General features: G+C 40.9%; 1 protein-coding gene and 1 long non-coding RNA gene across 3 annotated transcripts in view; one reads left to right on the top strand and one right to left on the bottom strand.

Annotated features, from left to right (window-relative positions):
• The window catches only part of LOC109902686 (transmembrane protein 163), an 81860-nt gene extending 71774 nt beyond the window's left edge, over positions 1-10086 (bottom strand). The window contains exon 1 of one of the 2 annotated variants that reach the window (XM_031796244.1): positions 9567-10086. In XM_031796244.1, the coding sequence (XP_031652104.1) occupies positions 9567-9750 (184 nt within the window). In that variant the 5' untranslated portion in view covers positions 9751-10086. Of the gene's footprint in view, positions 1-9563 lie in introns of both variants that reach the window. The other variant, XM_031796237.1, reaches the window with a different exon arrangement.
• An 882-nt stretch (positions 10087-10968) lies between these two features.
• On the top strand, positions 10969-13856 carry LOC116354777 (uncharacterized). Its single transcript, XR_004204010.1, has 5 exons — positions 10969-11030; positions 11252-11323; positions 12655-12691; positions 13196-13250; positions 13463-13856. It is a non-coding gene; the product is annotated as an uncharacterized LOC116354777 (long non-coding RNA).
• The last annotated feature ends 2330 nt before the right edge of the window (positions 13857-16186 follow it).

Here is a 16186-nt window from a genome sequence, read left to right as displayed (position 1 = left end):
CCTTCTGAGGTTGCCCTTATCTTGACCTAGTATATGACCTAAGAGGCTCACTGTCTTTTCTGATCTTGTCCAGGGGGGGGTGAATTTGAGATGGGAGTTGACAATTGATATATGCCATTGGATGAGGTAATGTTTTGGTCCTAAGTGGTACCAAGAAGGAGATTAGAATCTCGTCTAAAGAACTGAACAATAATTTAAAGCTAATGCTGTCTGGCTAGGAGATACTCCTCTCTCTCAATTAATAGTATTCCTTTGTAATGTTCCTAAGATCTCTTATTCGTCATGTGAGTTGAGAGGGGTGTGTCTTGGCTATAAATGATACTAAGAATTGTTTTGTAAGCACTCTCAGAGAATTCATTTATAGACACTGAATTGATCTGAGAGTCACAGGGCTATGGTGAAGCTCATATATAATTAAAGATGGACTTTATAATATAACTCTGACTTGTGTGTGGTTTGCTCTCTCAATGTTTAGTAATACAGGAAATTACCACGACATCCTTAAAGAGTGCCTGTCCCTAAAAAGCAACTTCTCATTTTGAAAATGGTCTATGTGTCACGCCCTGACCTTAGATATCCTTTTTATTCTCTATTTTGGTTAGGTCAAGGTGTGACTAGGGTGGGTAGTCTAGTTTTTAATTTCTATGTTGACCTGGTATGGTTCCCAATCAGAGGCAGCTGTCTATTGTTGTCTCTTATTGGGGATCATATTTAGGCAGCCTTTTCCCACTGGGTTTTTGTGGGATCTTGTCTATGTATAGTTGCCTGCGAGCGCCTTGGTCCATTAATTCAACCAACGCTCGTGACACTATGCAGCATCGATATGAGCCAAAAACATTAATATAGTTTCAAAATGTTGCACAATATTAAACACATTGCTTCGTTTTACAAAAGGAGTATAGCCTACTGGCATGAAATTGAAAGCGTATGTAAAGACAAGATTAAATTAAGAATAGTCTGATGGTAGACAATATTAGCCTATCACTTGTGAATGATGCCCAGCGTGTGCAGTACGGCAAGAAACAGAGCATCACTTTTTTTTAGGCTTTTTCAAATCTCAGTCGCACAACTCATGTAGCCTAGACCATAGGCCTATATGTTTTGATAAGGTTTGTATCACAACTGACGTTGCCAAATAACTTCTTATAATTAAGCACGTTAATCTGCTTTACAACCGATGTAGAGTTGAACTCAGTCAGGTGAACAGTGTTTCCTCTGACACATTGCTGCGGCTGCCTTCCAGGTTAAGCGGGCGGGTGTTAAGAAGCGTGGTATGGCAGGTCATGTTTCAGAGGACGCATGACTCGACCTTTGCCTCCCAAGACGGTTGGGGAGTTGCAGAAACTAAACAAGATCGAAAAAGGGGGTAAAAAAAAACTATGCGGTTTTCAAGGAGCAGGACTCTAGCCTGGAAGCTTATAAGAAATCCCGCTATGACCTCCGACGAACCATCAAACAGGCAAAGCGTCAATACAGGACTAAGATTGTATCGTACTACACCGGCTCCGATTCTCGTCGGATGTGGCAGGGCTTGCAAACCATTACAGACTACAAAGGGAAGCACAGCCGAGAGCTGCCCAGTGACACGAGTCTACCAGACAAGCTGAATAACTTCTATGCTCGCTTCGAGGCAAATAACACTGAAAAATGCATGAGAGCATCAGCTGTTCCAGATGACTGTGTGATCATGCTCTAAGCAGCCGATGTGAGTAAGACCTTTAAACAGGTTAACATTCACAAGGACGCAGAGCCCGACGGATTACCAGGTGCTGACCAACTGACAAGTGTCTTCACTGACATTTTCAACCTCTCCCTGTCCGAGTCTGTAATACCAACATGTTTTAAGCAGACCACCATAGTCTCTGTGCCCAAGAACACTAAGGTGGCCTGCCTAAGAACACTAAGGTAACCTCATGGCTGTAGCCATGAAGTGCTTTGAAAGGCTGGTCATGGCTCACATCAACACCATTATCCCGAAAACCCTAGACCCACTCTAATTTGCAGATCCACAGTCATCTGGAACAGCTGATGCTCTCATGCATTTTTCAGTGTTATTTGCCTCGAAGCGAGCATAGAAGCTATTCAGCTTGTCTGGTAGACTCGTGTCACTGGGCAGCTCTCGGCTGTGCTTCCCTTTGTAACAGATCCACAGATGATGCAGTTAGAAAATGTGTCATTGGCTTTGATATTCTGATTTGTTAGAGACAATCCAATCGCTGATGACTTTGTTTTGTACAACACCACCCGTGCCCCTCGTCACCATAAATGACTTCAATAGTGCCAGTCTCAGACTAAAGTATTTAGCAAGCAATAGAGCAGGGGAAGAGTTTAGTATAAGTCGTCAGGCTAGGACACTTTAGCCTTCGGATATAGCCGATGAGAGAAAAAAGGGGGGGGAAGAGAGTAGGAAAAGAGACATGCCCAAGACTCTTGGAAAAGAGTGCCAGCCCCTTATGCACGCTCTGTTTTACAGTTGTTACATTTTTTCTGGAGAAGTGGTGTGACTATACAGATTGTTCCTTCCTACACTCTGTTTTCCATGGTCCTATACTCCCTGTGGGATCTTTTGGATGGAGAGAAGGTTCATCTTTCTCTGCCTGCCAAGGCCTCGACAGTTATAGTTCATCCATAACTGTTGTGTCGTTTCTAAGGGGGGCATGTTGCTTACGCCCAGTCGCTAAGCTTTTAGCTCGTCCTGGGACATGTCTATTGTGCTTAAGCTTGGAGATATAATATTCCTCCAACTTTTGCTTTACTACTGCCCTAAGCGTATGTCTGGACTGTGCTCTACCAGCCACTGTTTGCGCCTGCAGTCTGCCCAGAGGTTTTTCAAGTTAATGTACCTAACCCCATCTTAGGCTCAGGTCAATTGTTTTCTTCTCCCATTGTTGCACCTTAGGAGACTATGGCTTTTCACCTGTCGCCTTCCCTGGAAAGGTGTCCCTGTCGTTGTCCAGTACGTGCGGTTCGCATCTACTTGGATTGTAAGAGAGCTTGGGCAAGGGTGGCATGCTCTTCTCTCATTGGGCAACCACCCTCTTCTGAGGGTGGGCCCTTCTCTCTTGGGACAATATTCTGATGAGTTTACCTATTTGGAACTGTTTTTGGAACATATCTCAGTTGGTATTTGGTATTTTATTAGGATCCCGATTAGCTGTTGCAAAAGCAGCAGCCTTTTGCCCCATCTCTTCCAACCATACAGTTTTTCAATTCCTCATCAATCCATGGTGCTTTAACAGTTCTAACAGTCAGTTTCTTGACAGGTGCATGTTTATCAATAATTGGAAGAAGCAATTGCATAAATTGTGTAAAGTGCAGCATCTGGATGCTCCTCATTAATCACATCAGACCAACACATATTTTTAACATCATCCACCTAAGAGTAACAACAAAATCTTTTGTATGATCTCTTATACACTATTTTAGGCCCAGCTGTTGGAACTTTGGCTTTCCTGGATATAGCCACTATATTGTGATCATTGCATCCAATGGGTACGGATACATCTTTAGAACAAAGTTCTACAGCATTAGTAAAAATGTGACTGATACATGTAGATGATCTTGTTCCTGTAGTGTTTGTAAACACCCTGGTAGGTTGATTAATAACCCGAATAAAATGAAATGCACAGCTTGATGAAAACCAGTCAATATTCAGGTCCACAAGAAAGTAGACCTCTCTGTTTACATCACATACACTATTAAGCATTTCACACATATTATTTAGATACTGACTGTTAGCACTTGGTGGCCTATAGCAATAACCTAAAAGAAAAGGCTTTAGATGTGCCAAGTGAAGCTGCAACCACAACACTTCAATAACACTTGACTTAAGATCTTCTCTAAGCATTACAGGGATATGGCTCTGAATATATACAGCAACACCTCCCCCAAAATAATTTCTGTCTCTTCTATAGATGTTATATCCTTGTATTGCTACTGATGTATCATCAAATTAATTATCTAAGTGAGTCTCGTAAATGGCTAATATATGAATGTTATCTGATGTTAACAAGTTATGGATTTCATGAACCTTATTTCTAAGGCTACATATATTAATATGGGCTATTTTTAGCACTTTCCTGTGTAGCTTATCAGAGATAGACATAAAACTGAAAAGAGCAAACAAAGCAAGAGATAAACATACACCTTCAGCTGTCCATTAATCAATTGGTGTGTGTGTGTGTGTGTGTGTGTGTGTGTGTGTGTGTGTGTGTGTGTGTGTGTGTGTGTGTGTGTGTGTGTGTGTGTGTGTGTGTGTGTGTGTGTGTGTGTGTGTGTGTGTGTGTGTGTGTGTGTGTGTGTGTGCTGCAGGGCTGGAGCTCTGAAACCATAGGCTTGGCTCTCTCACCCCTTCCAGGCTTCTGGGAGGGAGGGTGGATAATGAGTCATAACAGATGCAAGCAATGTCTCCATGCACTCTGGCAGCTTTCATGGCTGGGATCAGTTCTTTCCTCTTCTGGCGCACAGCTTCAGGATAGTCCTCGTTGAGGAAGATATACGTTCCTCTCAAGTTTTTTGCTCTTTCCAGAACAGCTACCTTGTCCTTGAACCTCAGGAACTTGACCACTATCGGCCTGGGCCTATCACGGTGGTGGGTTTTCCAGTCCTGTGGGCATGCTCCACCTCAATCTTCCTGTGGTCCATCTTCAATTTCTCAGACATCATTTCCCTCACTTTGTCCTCAGAATCCATCCAGGTCTCATGTGGAGATTCTGCAATTCCGTCCACAACCATGTTGTTCCGCCTTGATTGTCCCTCGAGACAATCATTGCTATCATGGATTCATACACAGAACTGATGTCCTTTATCAATGACTTACAGATTGCTGTCTTCTTGCCGTTCTCCTGTTCCAACTCATCGAGCTGACCCTGAGAAAACGCAAACTATTCTTCAGGTCCTCGATCTCTCTGGTCAGGTCGTCCATTCTTTTAGAACTAGAATCCATGAGTATTTAGACAAAACACTTGAAGCTATTTTCTTGTTGAGACTGTATGCACCTTGTATTGGGCTTACCCTCACTTTGTTATGAGATTTTTCCTTAATGGGTTGTCTCTGCAACTTTTTGGGGCAGTACTCCCTTAGTTTCGGGACCTCTGAGGGTTGCTGATGTTGGGACTTCCCTGGCTTTGGGGAGTATGTTTTGCAATTCAGATGTTGGCCATATCCCCCTAGTGATGCAGTGAAATTGGGGTGGCAGGTAGCCTAGCGTTTAGAGCATTGGGCAAGAAACACAAAGGTCGTTGGTTTGAATACACGCGCAAACAAGTTGAAAAATCTGTCGATGTGCACTTGAGCAAGGAATTTAACATTAATTTGCTCCAGGGGTGGTGTACTACTATGGCTGACCCTGTAAAATAACACATTTTACTACACCTATCTGGTTTATGTGACTATATATATAAAAAATAAAAAAATAATTGTCAAGTATTTGAAAGAGAACTTAAGGTTACTTGCTTAACTCTTGTTCTCTAATAATATAAGTGAGATCTATCATCGCATTCCCCTGCTTGCAAGAGTGTGAGGAAGAGAAGCATGCTTGAGAAGAACCAGAGGACAGGTGAGTGGCTCCTTTTAAGGAAGTTTGGGTTTCACCTCCTTCACCACTTTACCTGTCTGTCTTCAACAGACGCTTTTGATAGGTACTTACAGTACTAGAGTAGGCGGTCCTTGGTGGGGGGAGGGGGATAAATCAGCTATGAAATAAGCAGATAGAATTGAAGTCTATCAAGTAACATTACTTGCATAATTTCTAATCCCCTTTTTTTTATATATATACTGTTTTGTTTTATTTATTATGCCAATACCCCCCTCTCCCCTGGTTGGAGGACTTAATGGAAAACATAAAAATGAAATTTAAGTGTATTTCCTAATTGCACTGGAATCCATGCACATCTGCCAATAAACCAATCATTCCAATCTTAATTCCAACCCTCAGATGTCCACAGACTAACCCATCTTTCCCAGTTCACTACCATTGTATTGTTTATTTTTGCAATACATCCTTCTATTTTACTGTGATGTTTTATGAGGATCTTGAACCTCTCTATTTGTAAAATTTCTACTGAGATTGCCCTAAAAATAAATACTATAATTTTTGGGACATTTATATTACCATCTCATTACAACGGCTCTGGTCATCATAGGACCCAATTGGTAATGGATTTCCATTAAGCATTACAGCATAAAGCACAACAAAAATGTGTTCATAATTTGGCATGGAAAGGGCCACCATGTGTAGTCTCACACTATTACAAAGATGAAAGCCAAGTGGGGGTGGGAGTTATGATAAGCATAATTGGGGCCTTGGTCATATCCTTGGTCATATCCATGTCACGTTGGTATAAAGAGATTCGGGAGACAGACGCAGGAATGCGTAATAGGGGTATTTATTGCACCCAAATTATGGCATGCCGTGTAAAGGCACGGGGACGAAGACCAAACAAACACCATACAAAAACACAGAGTTGAAACCCAAACAAATGAGAGAGGAGTACCTCGAATAAATCACACACTCTCACAATGATTAACACACGGGACGAGACCCGTAATCATCTGTGCAATCCACAAGGGCAGCACACAGGTACACACCCGCACCAACGGACCTAGTAACAATAATCAACCCCACCATGGTGAACAAAGGGCACATATACACAAATACAATCAGTGAGAATAGGGGCCAGGTGTGCGCAATGAAAGTTCCAGAGGGATCCGTGACAATCCAGTAATATTTTTTACAATTTTCAAGTCTCCATGTGGATAACAAAGGGATTATGATCAAACTTGTGAAAGAGATCATGTAAAGGATAATCAACGAGGGGCTATGCATTCTATGGAAAACAATGAATGATGAATAATTAAGCAATAAGGTGGTGAGGTGGTGTGGTATATGGCCAATATAACACGGCTAAGGGTTGTTCTTATGCATGAAGCAACGAGGTTGTCTCGTTCACTCTATGTATGGTACTACAGAAATAGAAATTCAAAAGTGAAACATTGTTTCCGAGGCTGGACAGGGTTATATTAATCACCGCTGTACCAAACTAAATACTAGGCTGGAAGCAAGGGGAAATAATGTGTGAGTTAGCATAAATACAAGATAAATACAAGAGATGATTCCAGTGGTATAGTGGTGTCTGGAAAAGTGGGTATACTGAAATTATTTTAATTTTTTTCATTCAAACATGTGAAGGAAAGGCGCCCTGTGTGAAAAATTCGATGAGAAACATTGACATACACTCTGAATTCCCTGAAATGATAAATCCCATATTGGTCATTCACAGTCAGGCCAACCCAAGCTGTACTGTGCAAGTAGGCTACTAGTAATCCTACCATTGAAACAGATACTTGTAAAAATCCAAATCACAGGTTTCAGATTTTTGCAAATGTTTTCAGGTTTTCACTCTCAAAGTCACACATTTTTTAAACAGAAACAAACAGAAAATGGAATGTTCTAAGTCAGTGTTTCCCAAATCTGGTCCTGGGGTACCTCCAACAGTACACTTTTTTTTTATTGTGACCCTGGACAAGCACACCTGATTCAACTTGTCAACTAATCATCAAGCCCTCAATTAGTTGAATGAGGTGTGGTTGTCCAGGGCTACAACAAAAATGCGTGCTGCTGACCCACGGGGGCCAGGGTTGGGAAAGTCCATAACCATGCCTATGGTCTTGGAAAAATCTAAGAAATTTATATTTTTAAGTGTAGTTACCCTTAATTAAAGTGTAGAAGCACCTAGCACTGTTGTTTGATTAGCAGTGTTTCTGTAACACATGAGTTGGAGTTTGCAAAAGAAATGGCTATTGGATTGACGTAAATAATCATGATATTATTCTGACAGGTATACTACTTTGTAGCTACTGTAGTTAACATTTAATATAGAAGGTTTTGGGAAAGCTTTTCCATCTACCAGAAGATGGTTAGGCCTACCATTAGCATCGCTAGAAAACATATAAGCTATTCCTTATTTGTTTGAAACTTGGACGTTTTACTTCTTATTATGAGGCATGTTTTAGGCCTACGATTCTTGAAAGTAGCGCATAGCCAAAATCCCACGGTAGAAACGTGGAGGCAATTATTTGTATGACTTACTCATATGCTTTCTAATGTTCTATTGATTTTCTTTCAACTGTCTTTCATTGTCTAGCAGCCAAAGGCATTATCCTAGTCATATTAGCAACCCACGATAATTGTTGCATGTTTAAATCCCCCTCTCTTTAAATTTCAAACGGATATGTCTATCTCTGTCAATGAATCCGCTCGCATGTGCGGTGCACATTATAGAACGTTGTTTTCCAGCAAATTGCATTTTGGAACATTTAAGCGAAGGTCTACCGCCGTCTGTACATTGTGAAGAAATAATAGTTTATCAACATTTTAAGCTAAACATGCTGATCTTTTCCATCAGCCTTCTTAATTGAAACGGCGTATACCTCCACTACACTACTTTGGTACATAACAATGGGGATTAAGAAGTGAGTATACGGAACACCCACGGGAAAATAAGTGGGTATACCACTACACCACTGGATGATTCGGACAGCAACAATGAACACAGTAGTGATCATTTTCAGATGGAACTGTTAGCAGGCATAGGTGTGTCTGTGACTGCCAATACAGCACGGCTTGGAACGCTGCTTGTCCAATCAGCATCCAGGATCCAAACAAACAGTTTTATAAGTGTATATAACATAGGTATGTATAGAATTTATGTCAGTTATTGAGTTCAAATAAGCTATAGTAATCATGTATGACTATGTTGCATGTGACCATAAAGTAAAGATTAATGATGTAGTCACCACCTTTCTGAGGACAATAGCACATTTTGTGGTTGTGAACACAATTCTTTCAAACAGGGACTTAAAACAAGAGTATGTGCTAACCTGTGTGTGTGTGTGTGTGTGTGTGTGTGTGTGTGTGTGTGTGTGTGTGTGTGTGTGTGTGTGTGTGTGAGTGAGTGAGTGAGTGACAAAACTTCTGAATATTAAGTGAATTTTCATAACCACTGCATCCCCAAAGACTCTCTATTCTCTTGCAGGACTGTTTTGTAAACTGTATCTTATTATCTCTGTTAATATATATATATATATATATATATATATATATATATATATATATATATATATATATATATATATATATATATATATATATATATATGTGTGTGTGTGTGTTACAGACTGAGTTAGGGCTCAGAATGTACATTCATTTGTGTATTGTTTGATAACCTATACACATTCACATATGGGTTTATGTGAATCATCCAGAAAAAAATTGATGTCACACTCAATTAACACCTTGATAAATATAATTAATATAAAAATGCTTGACTATTGTTTGTCTCTCAAAGAAATGTGTGACATATTGCCATGTATTTGATAGGCTATTATGCACGTTGTAAATTATTAGAAGAACACATTAACAATTTACCAAATTCATAATTTATATATTTAAAAAAAACACTTTCTAGATGGTAGGCCTATAAGTAAAGTCCAGAAGCGCCAATCACATCGAAGTGGGGATTTACTTTTACAACAATAAAGTTTGTAATCCCTGCATTACTTACTACCTTGTCCCTCAACACTGTCCGTGATTTTCATCTCTTGGTCCCGGTCCATACTGAAAGGATCGCCCTGACTCGGTCTTTTGGATAGGTTCGCCTCCGGAGCGCATCCGCCGTTTCTTACAGCTGAAGGATCCACGATTGTGGGATCCGGGACGGGGAAGGAATCTTGTGTCGTTGGGTCAGTCATGGTTTACTTATAGGTCAAAAATCCTCGGGAAAATAATCTCACAAAGGACTGCCAAGTGCAGCCATCTAGGGCGCGAATGCCGCCGGTGTTGACAAGCACGAAGTGAAGGCAGCGATGACTAGAAGAAAGATAAACGCAATATCCACACCACAGCATCAGCAGCAACAGACCCCAAACCCCTCCCTCTCAAACTGACGTGAGCAGATTCCTAAATTAAGGTTTTGTTTCACTTGTGTAGGAGAGATCTGATTATCAGCACATGCATTTGCTAGACATAAGACTGTCATGTGATGCTCAATTGTCGATTTGAGACACAGCAACTTTTTCACCCCTCCCTCTAAATCCATGCACGCAACCATGCGCAAAATGCAAGAACCGCGCTCAAAAAAACAACTGTCAATATACAGTATCACTGGGTTTGGATTCCATACACTATTTCTCTCATTTCTTCCTGGAAAATAATAGCCGTTAGTGGTATCGATAGGCTACCTGGGGTTTGTAAATATATTTTCTAGTTTGATATGAATTATTTTAATAGGTTACTTTTCAACGTTGCCTACAGTTGATCTGGTTTTACAAGTAATAGATTAAACTTCAGTAATGGATTGAATGGTATGAGTGAATGCAACTCAATCAATAGTGGGGTTTTTCAGCAATTTGAAAGCATGAGTCCACAAGGTGGCGCAAACTGCACATAGCAGAAAACAGAACGCCGGATGCACCTGTTGTTTTATTATAATAAACAGTTATAAACATAAAGTATGTGTGTATTATAGCTTAATCTATGGTTCACATTACCAACCAAAACATAGTTTTCAGTTTTGCAACGTACACAATATATACAGTAGTATGTGGACTCCCCTTCAAATTAGTGGATTCGACTTTTTCAGCCACACTAGGCAATCTGTATAGACAAACATTGGCAGTAGAATGGCCTTACTGAAGAGCTCAGGGACTTTCAATGTGCCACTGTCTTAGGATGCCACCTTTCCAACAAGTCAATTCGTCAAATTACTGCCCTGATAGAGCTAGCTGCCCCTGTCAACTGTAAGTGCTGTTATTTTGAAGTGGAAACAACTAAGAGCAGCAATGGCTAAGCAGTTGTAACAGGGTTGGTTATGTTTCCACTTGCCTCTAAAGAAATGTGCATTTAATGTTCAAGCATTCTTATTGGTTAGTTAAACTCTGATGACAATAAGGTGTGTTGTGATTGGCCCCGCTTGCAGTAGGGGGAGATCGTGAACGTCAGGTCTCCCCAGTATGAAAATGTGATGCAAGGGGTAGGTCACGTTCTGAATACTATTTTCTATTTTACAATGTGTACAAGTTTGCTGTACGTTACTGATTTATACATGTGTGGGTATATGGTACCTGTTAGGCATTGAGGGCCTTTCTGGGATGTGCTTTGGCATATGATTGCTGTAAATAAGTGTGTTAGCTAGCATACACCGATGTAATGGTCACATAAGCCACTGCTAACACAGTTGTCTTCATGCTACAGATTTTGCCATCGACAGCCATCAATACCGTTAAGCCCTGCACAACTAACGCGCTGTTTCCCATTTAACAACAGGTATTTACACATGTTATATTTTGTATTGTATTTTTGTATTTTGTTCGCCCAGTATGAAAATGTGATGCAAGGGATTTTGCCATCGACAGCCATCAATACCGTTAAGCCCTGCACAACTAACGTGCTGTTTCCCATTTAACAACATAAATAAATGCTCAACTGGGACCACTGGCCAAAGTGATTTATTTTGAGAAAACACAACGCATGGAGAGTACATTATACATCTGTTACATAGTGAAGATCACAGAACTGGACTGCAGAGTGCTAAAGTGCGTAGCACGTAAAAATCGTCTATCCTCAGTTGCAACACTCACAATATAGTTCCAAACTGCCTCTGAAAACAACTTCAGCACAAGAACTGTTCATCGGGAACTTCATGAAATGGGATTCCATAGCCGAGCAGCCTCACACAAGCCTAAAATCACCATGCACAATGCCAAGCGTCGGCTGGAGTGGTGTAAAGCTCGGCACCATTGGACTCTGGAGCAGTGGAAACGCATTCTCTGGAGTAATGAATCACGCTTCACCATCTGGCAGTCCGACGGACAAATCTGGGTTTGGCGGATGCCAGGAGATGCATAGTGCCAACTGTAAAGTTGGCAAGAATAATGGTCTGGGGCTGTTTTTCATGGTTCGGGCTAGGCCCCTTAGTTCCAGTGAAGTGAAATCTTAACGCTACAGCATGACATTCTATACAATTCTGGCAACAGTTTGGGGAAGGCCCTTTCCTGTTTCAGCATGACAATGCCCCCGTGCATAAAGCGAGGTCCATACAGAAATGGTTTGTCGAGATCATTGCGGAAGAACTTGACTGGCCTGCACAGAGCCCTGACCTCAACCCCAACAAACACCATTGGGATGAATTGGAACGCCAACTGCGAGCCAGGCCTAATCGCCCAACATTAGTGCCCAACCTCACTAATGCTCTTGTGGCTGAATGGAAGCAAGTCCCTGCAGCAATGTTCCAGCATCTAGTGGAAAGCCTTCCCAGAAGAGTGGAGGCAGTTTTAGCAGGAACGAACCATTTCCATATTAATTCCCATGATTTTGGAATGAAATGTTCGATGAGCAGGTGTCCACATACTTTTGGTATTGTAGTGTACATTCATTTATTGTAGTATACATTGCAGTGTACATCCAGTAAACAGTACATTTGGCACATAACTTAGTCTATGGCTGAATTTGATTGACTTGCCGCATTTTCTGAGTTATGGGTGGAGTGTCTCTGAAAGTGATGTGTCAACAGAAGTGGGCGGATCAACCGAAGTGGGCATATTTCAAGTGAATAAGCTAATTGGGCAGATTTGTTATGCTGTGTTTCAAACTTTCAGTGAGTCTTCTTCATGGTCTTGGTTAGCAGAGATGATGGTAAGGAATTTAAGTTAGGCAAAAAAAAAATGCCATTCACTATGAGCTGTGTCTTTGGTGTATGTGTACTAGGTTTGTATTGTTGTCTGACATTGACGTGGCTATAATATACCAAGCTAACATTAGCTAACTTAGCCTGTTAAAGTAACGTTTGTATTTGTATGTATTATGGATCCCATTAGCTACTGCCTTGGCTACTCTTCCTGGGGTCCAGCAAAATGAAGGCAGTTATAAAAATAAAAAAAACATTTTAAAACATGACAATACATTCACAACAGATTTCACAACGTATTAAGTGTGTGCCCTCAGGACCCTACTCTACTACCACATATCTACAACACAAAATCCATGTGTACATGTGTATAGTGTATGTTATTGTGTGTTTGTGTAACAGGGTTGGTTATGTTTCCACTTGCCTCTAAAGAAATGTGTATTTAATGTTCAAGCATTCTTATTGGCAACTCTGATGACAATAAGGTGTGTTGTGATTGGCCCCACTTGCAGATAGGGGGAGATTGCGAACGTCAGGTCTCCCCAGTATGAAAATGTGATGCAAGGGGTAGGTCACGTTCTGAATACTGTTTTCTATTTACTATGTGTACAAGTTTGCTGTACGTTACTGATTTATACACGTGTGGATATATGGTACCTGTTAGGGATTGAGTTTTTTGGGGGGGATGTGCTTTGGTATATGATTGCAGTATATAAGTGTGTTAACTAGTATGCTGGTCACATAAGCCCACTGCTAACACAGTTGTTTTCATGCTACAGATTTTACCATCGACAGCCATCAACATCATCAAGCCCTGCACAACTAACGGGCTGTTTCCTATTTAACAACAGCAGATAATAAGTAATGCTCAACTGGGACCACAGGGTGGGGTGATTTATTTGGATAAAACACAACGCAAGTAGAGTACGACTAACATCTGTTACATTTGTATGCATGTGTCTGTGCCGATGTTGCTTCAAAGTCCCCACTGTACCATAAGGTGTCCTTTTTTTCCCGTTTTTAAATCAAATTTTACTGCTTGGATGAGTTACTTGATTCCATTTAGTCATGGCTCTGTCTATGTAGTACTGTGCGCCTCCCATAGTCTGTTCTAGACTTGGGGGCTGTGTAGAGACCTCTGGTGGCATCAAATAAAATGTTATTGGTCACATACACATGGTAAGCAGATGTTATTGTGAGTGTAGCGAAATGCTTGTGTTTCTAGTTCTGACAGTGCAGCAATATCTAACAAGTAATATCTAACAAATACCTAATACACACATCTAAGTAAGGAATGGAATAAGAATATATAACTATATGGATGAGCAATATCAGAGTGGCATAGGCTAAGATGCAATAGATAGTATATAATACAGTATATACATATGAGATGAGTAATGCAAGATATGTAAACATTTTTAAAGTGACTAGTGTTCCATTTATTAAAGTGGCCAGTGCTTACAAGTCTATGTAGGCAGCAGCCTCACTGGAAGTCTGGTAAGCACAGACCACAGTAAGGATGGCCACCTACCTACTCAAAGATGTGTGGAGATTGTGGAACAAATAATGTATATTCTAAAGGGAAAGGATTTGATTACATGATAGGTTGTTTTTTCTCTGTTTTTCTTCCATGTGAATACCAGGCTGCTGTGGTGTGGGCCTATGGGTGTCTGTCTATCAACTTCCAGCAACACCTGATATGCAAGACAAGCTTCTAAAAATCACATCAGGTGGTACGACAGACATATATTTATGTTAACGTTGTGCCACTTGATTATGTTATTTTTTATTGATTAGTCTCAATTATAACCCATATGTTGCCTTCTTTTTTAGCACTATTAAAGATCTATTCCATTGGAATTCCTAAAATCACTGTGGTAAGTGCAACTCCAGTCAGTCAGTAAACGGTGACAAACAAACAAGGGAATAGTCTTATTGGCTATGCTTTCTTGTCCTTCTTTTAATCGGGATAGAGTGTAGCCTGCTAAATATGTACATGTAATCCACACTAATAACTGGACCAGTAAAAGCATGTAAGAAAACATCCAGTGTAGATGGAGTCATTCTACTGTGTATATAAACTCAGTTGAAGTCAGAAGTTTACATACACCTTAGCCAAATGCATTTACACTCAAGATTTTCACAATTCATGACATTGAATCCCAGTAAAAAAAAGGTCAGTGAGGCACACCACTTTATTTTAAGAATGTGAAATGTCAGAATAATAGTAGAGAGTTATTTCTTTCAGCTTTTATTTCTTTCATCACATTCCCAGTGGGTCAGAAGTTTACATACACTCAATTAGTATTTGGTAGCATTGCCTTTAAATTGTTTAACTTGGGTCAAACGTTTCAGGTAGCCTTCCACAAGCTTCCCACAATAAGTTGAGTGAATTTTGGCCCATTCCTCCTGACAGAGATGGTGTAACTGAGTCAGGTTTCTAGGCCTCCTTGCTCGCACATGCTTTTTTAGTTCTGCCCACAAATTGTCTATAGATGATGTCAGGGCTTCGTGATGGCCACTCCAATACCTTGACTTTGTTGTCCTTAAGCCATTTTGCCACAAATTTGGAAGTATGCTTGCGGTCATTGTCCATTTGGAAGACCCATTTGCGACCAAGCTTTAACTTCCCGACTGATGTCTTGATGTTGCTTCAATATATCCACATAATTTTCTTCCCTCATGATGCCATCTATTTTGTGAAGTGCACCAGTCCCTCCTACAGCAAAGCACCCACACAACAGGATGCTGCTAGCCCTGTGCTTAATGGTTGGGATGGTGTTCTTTGACTTGCAAGCCTCGCCCTTTTTCCTCCAAACATAACAATGGTCATTATGGCCAAACAGTTCTAGGAAGCTGACTCTTCATATGGGATGATTTCACTGAACAACAAAAGGGAATATTGAATGATCCCCAATGATCCATCGCATCTCCCAAAAAACATTTCAACATACAGTACATCTGTAAAATGATAACCAAAGCTTCAGTTTCTAGACTGTCTTCCTCTCCGGCTTCCATGTCTTCTCCCTGGACCTCCTCAATGTCCAAGGACCAGTTGCGCTCTGAGGAGGCTGATGTTGGTGGGATTTGAAGGATGGAGGCAACAGGGGAAAGAGCCTCAGATCCACAAAGTCCCTCCCAGCAGGTGGCTGCTGAGATATGTTGGCACAACTGCCATATTGCATCACCATCCCAAAGCCCTTGTACTTCGCCAGACTGCAAAGTGCCTTTCCCTCATCCAGGCCAAGGTGGCAAGACATGGTAGTGATGACACCATAGGCCTTGTTGATCTCTGCACCAGACAGGGTGCTCTTGCCAGCATACTTGGGGACCAACATGTACGCTGTGGTGTGTATGGACTTCAGGCAGAAGTCTTCATGCTTTTTGATGTATTTCAGAACTGTAGTTTCCACTGCTTGGAGCAACTGTGAAGTTGGGAGGGCAGTACTGGTTTCTTCTCTTACATGTTCAAGCAGAGTTTGAACATCAGACAGGATGGCATT

The sequence above is a fragment of the Oncorhynchus kisutch genome, linkage group LG2, assembly GCF_002021735.2.
Source record: "Oncorhynchus kisutch isolate 150728-3 linkage group LG2, Okis_V2, whole genome shotgun sequence".
NCBI classification, from domain to species: Eukaryota; Metazoa; Chordata; class Actinopteri; order Salmoniformes; family Salmonidae; genus Oncorhynchus; species Oncorhynchus kisutch.
This window is presented reverse-complemented; position numbering and strand designations above follow the sequence as displayed.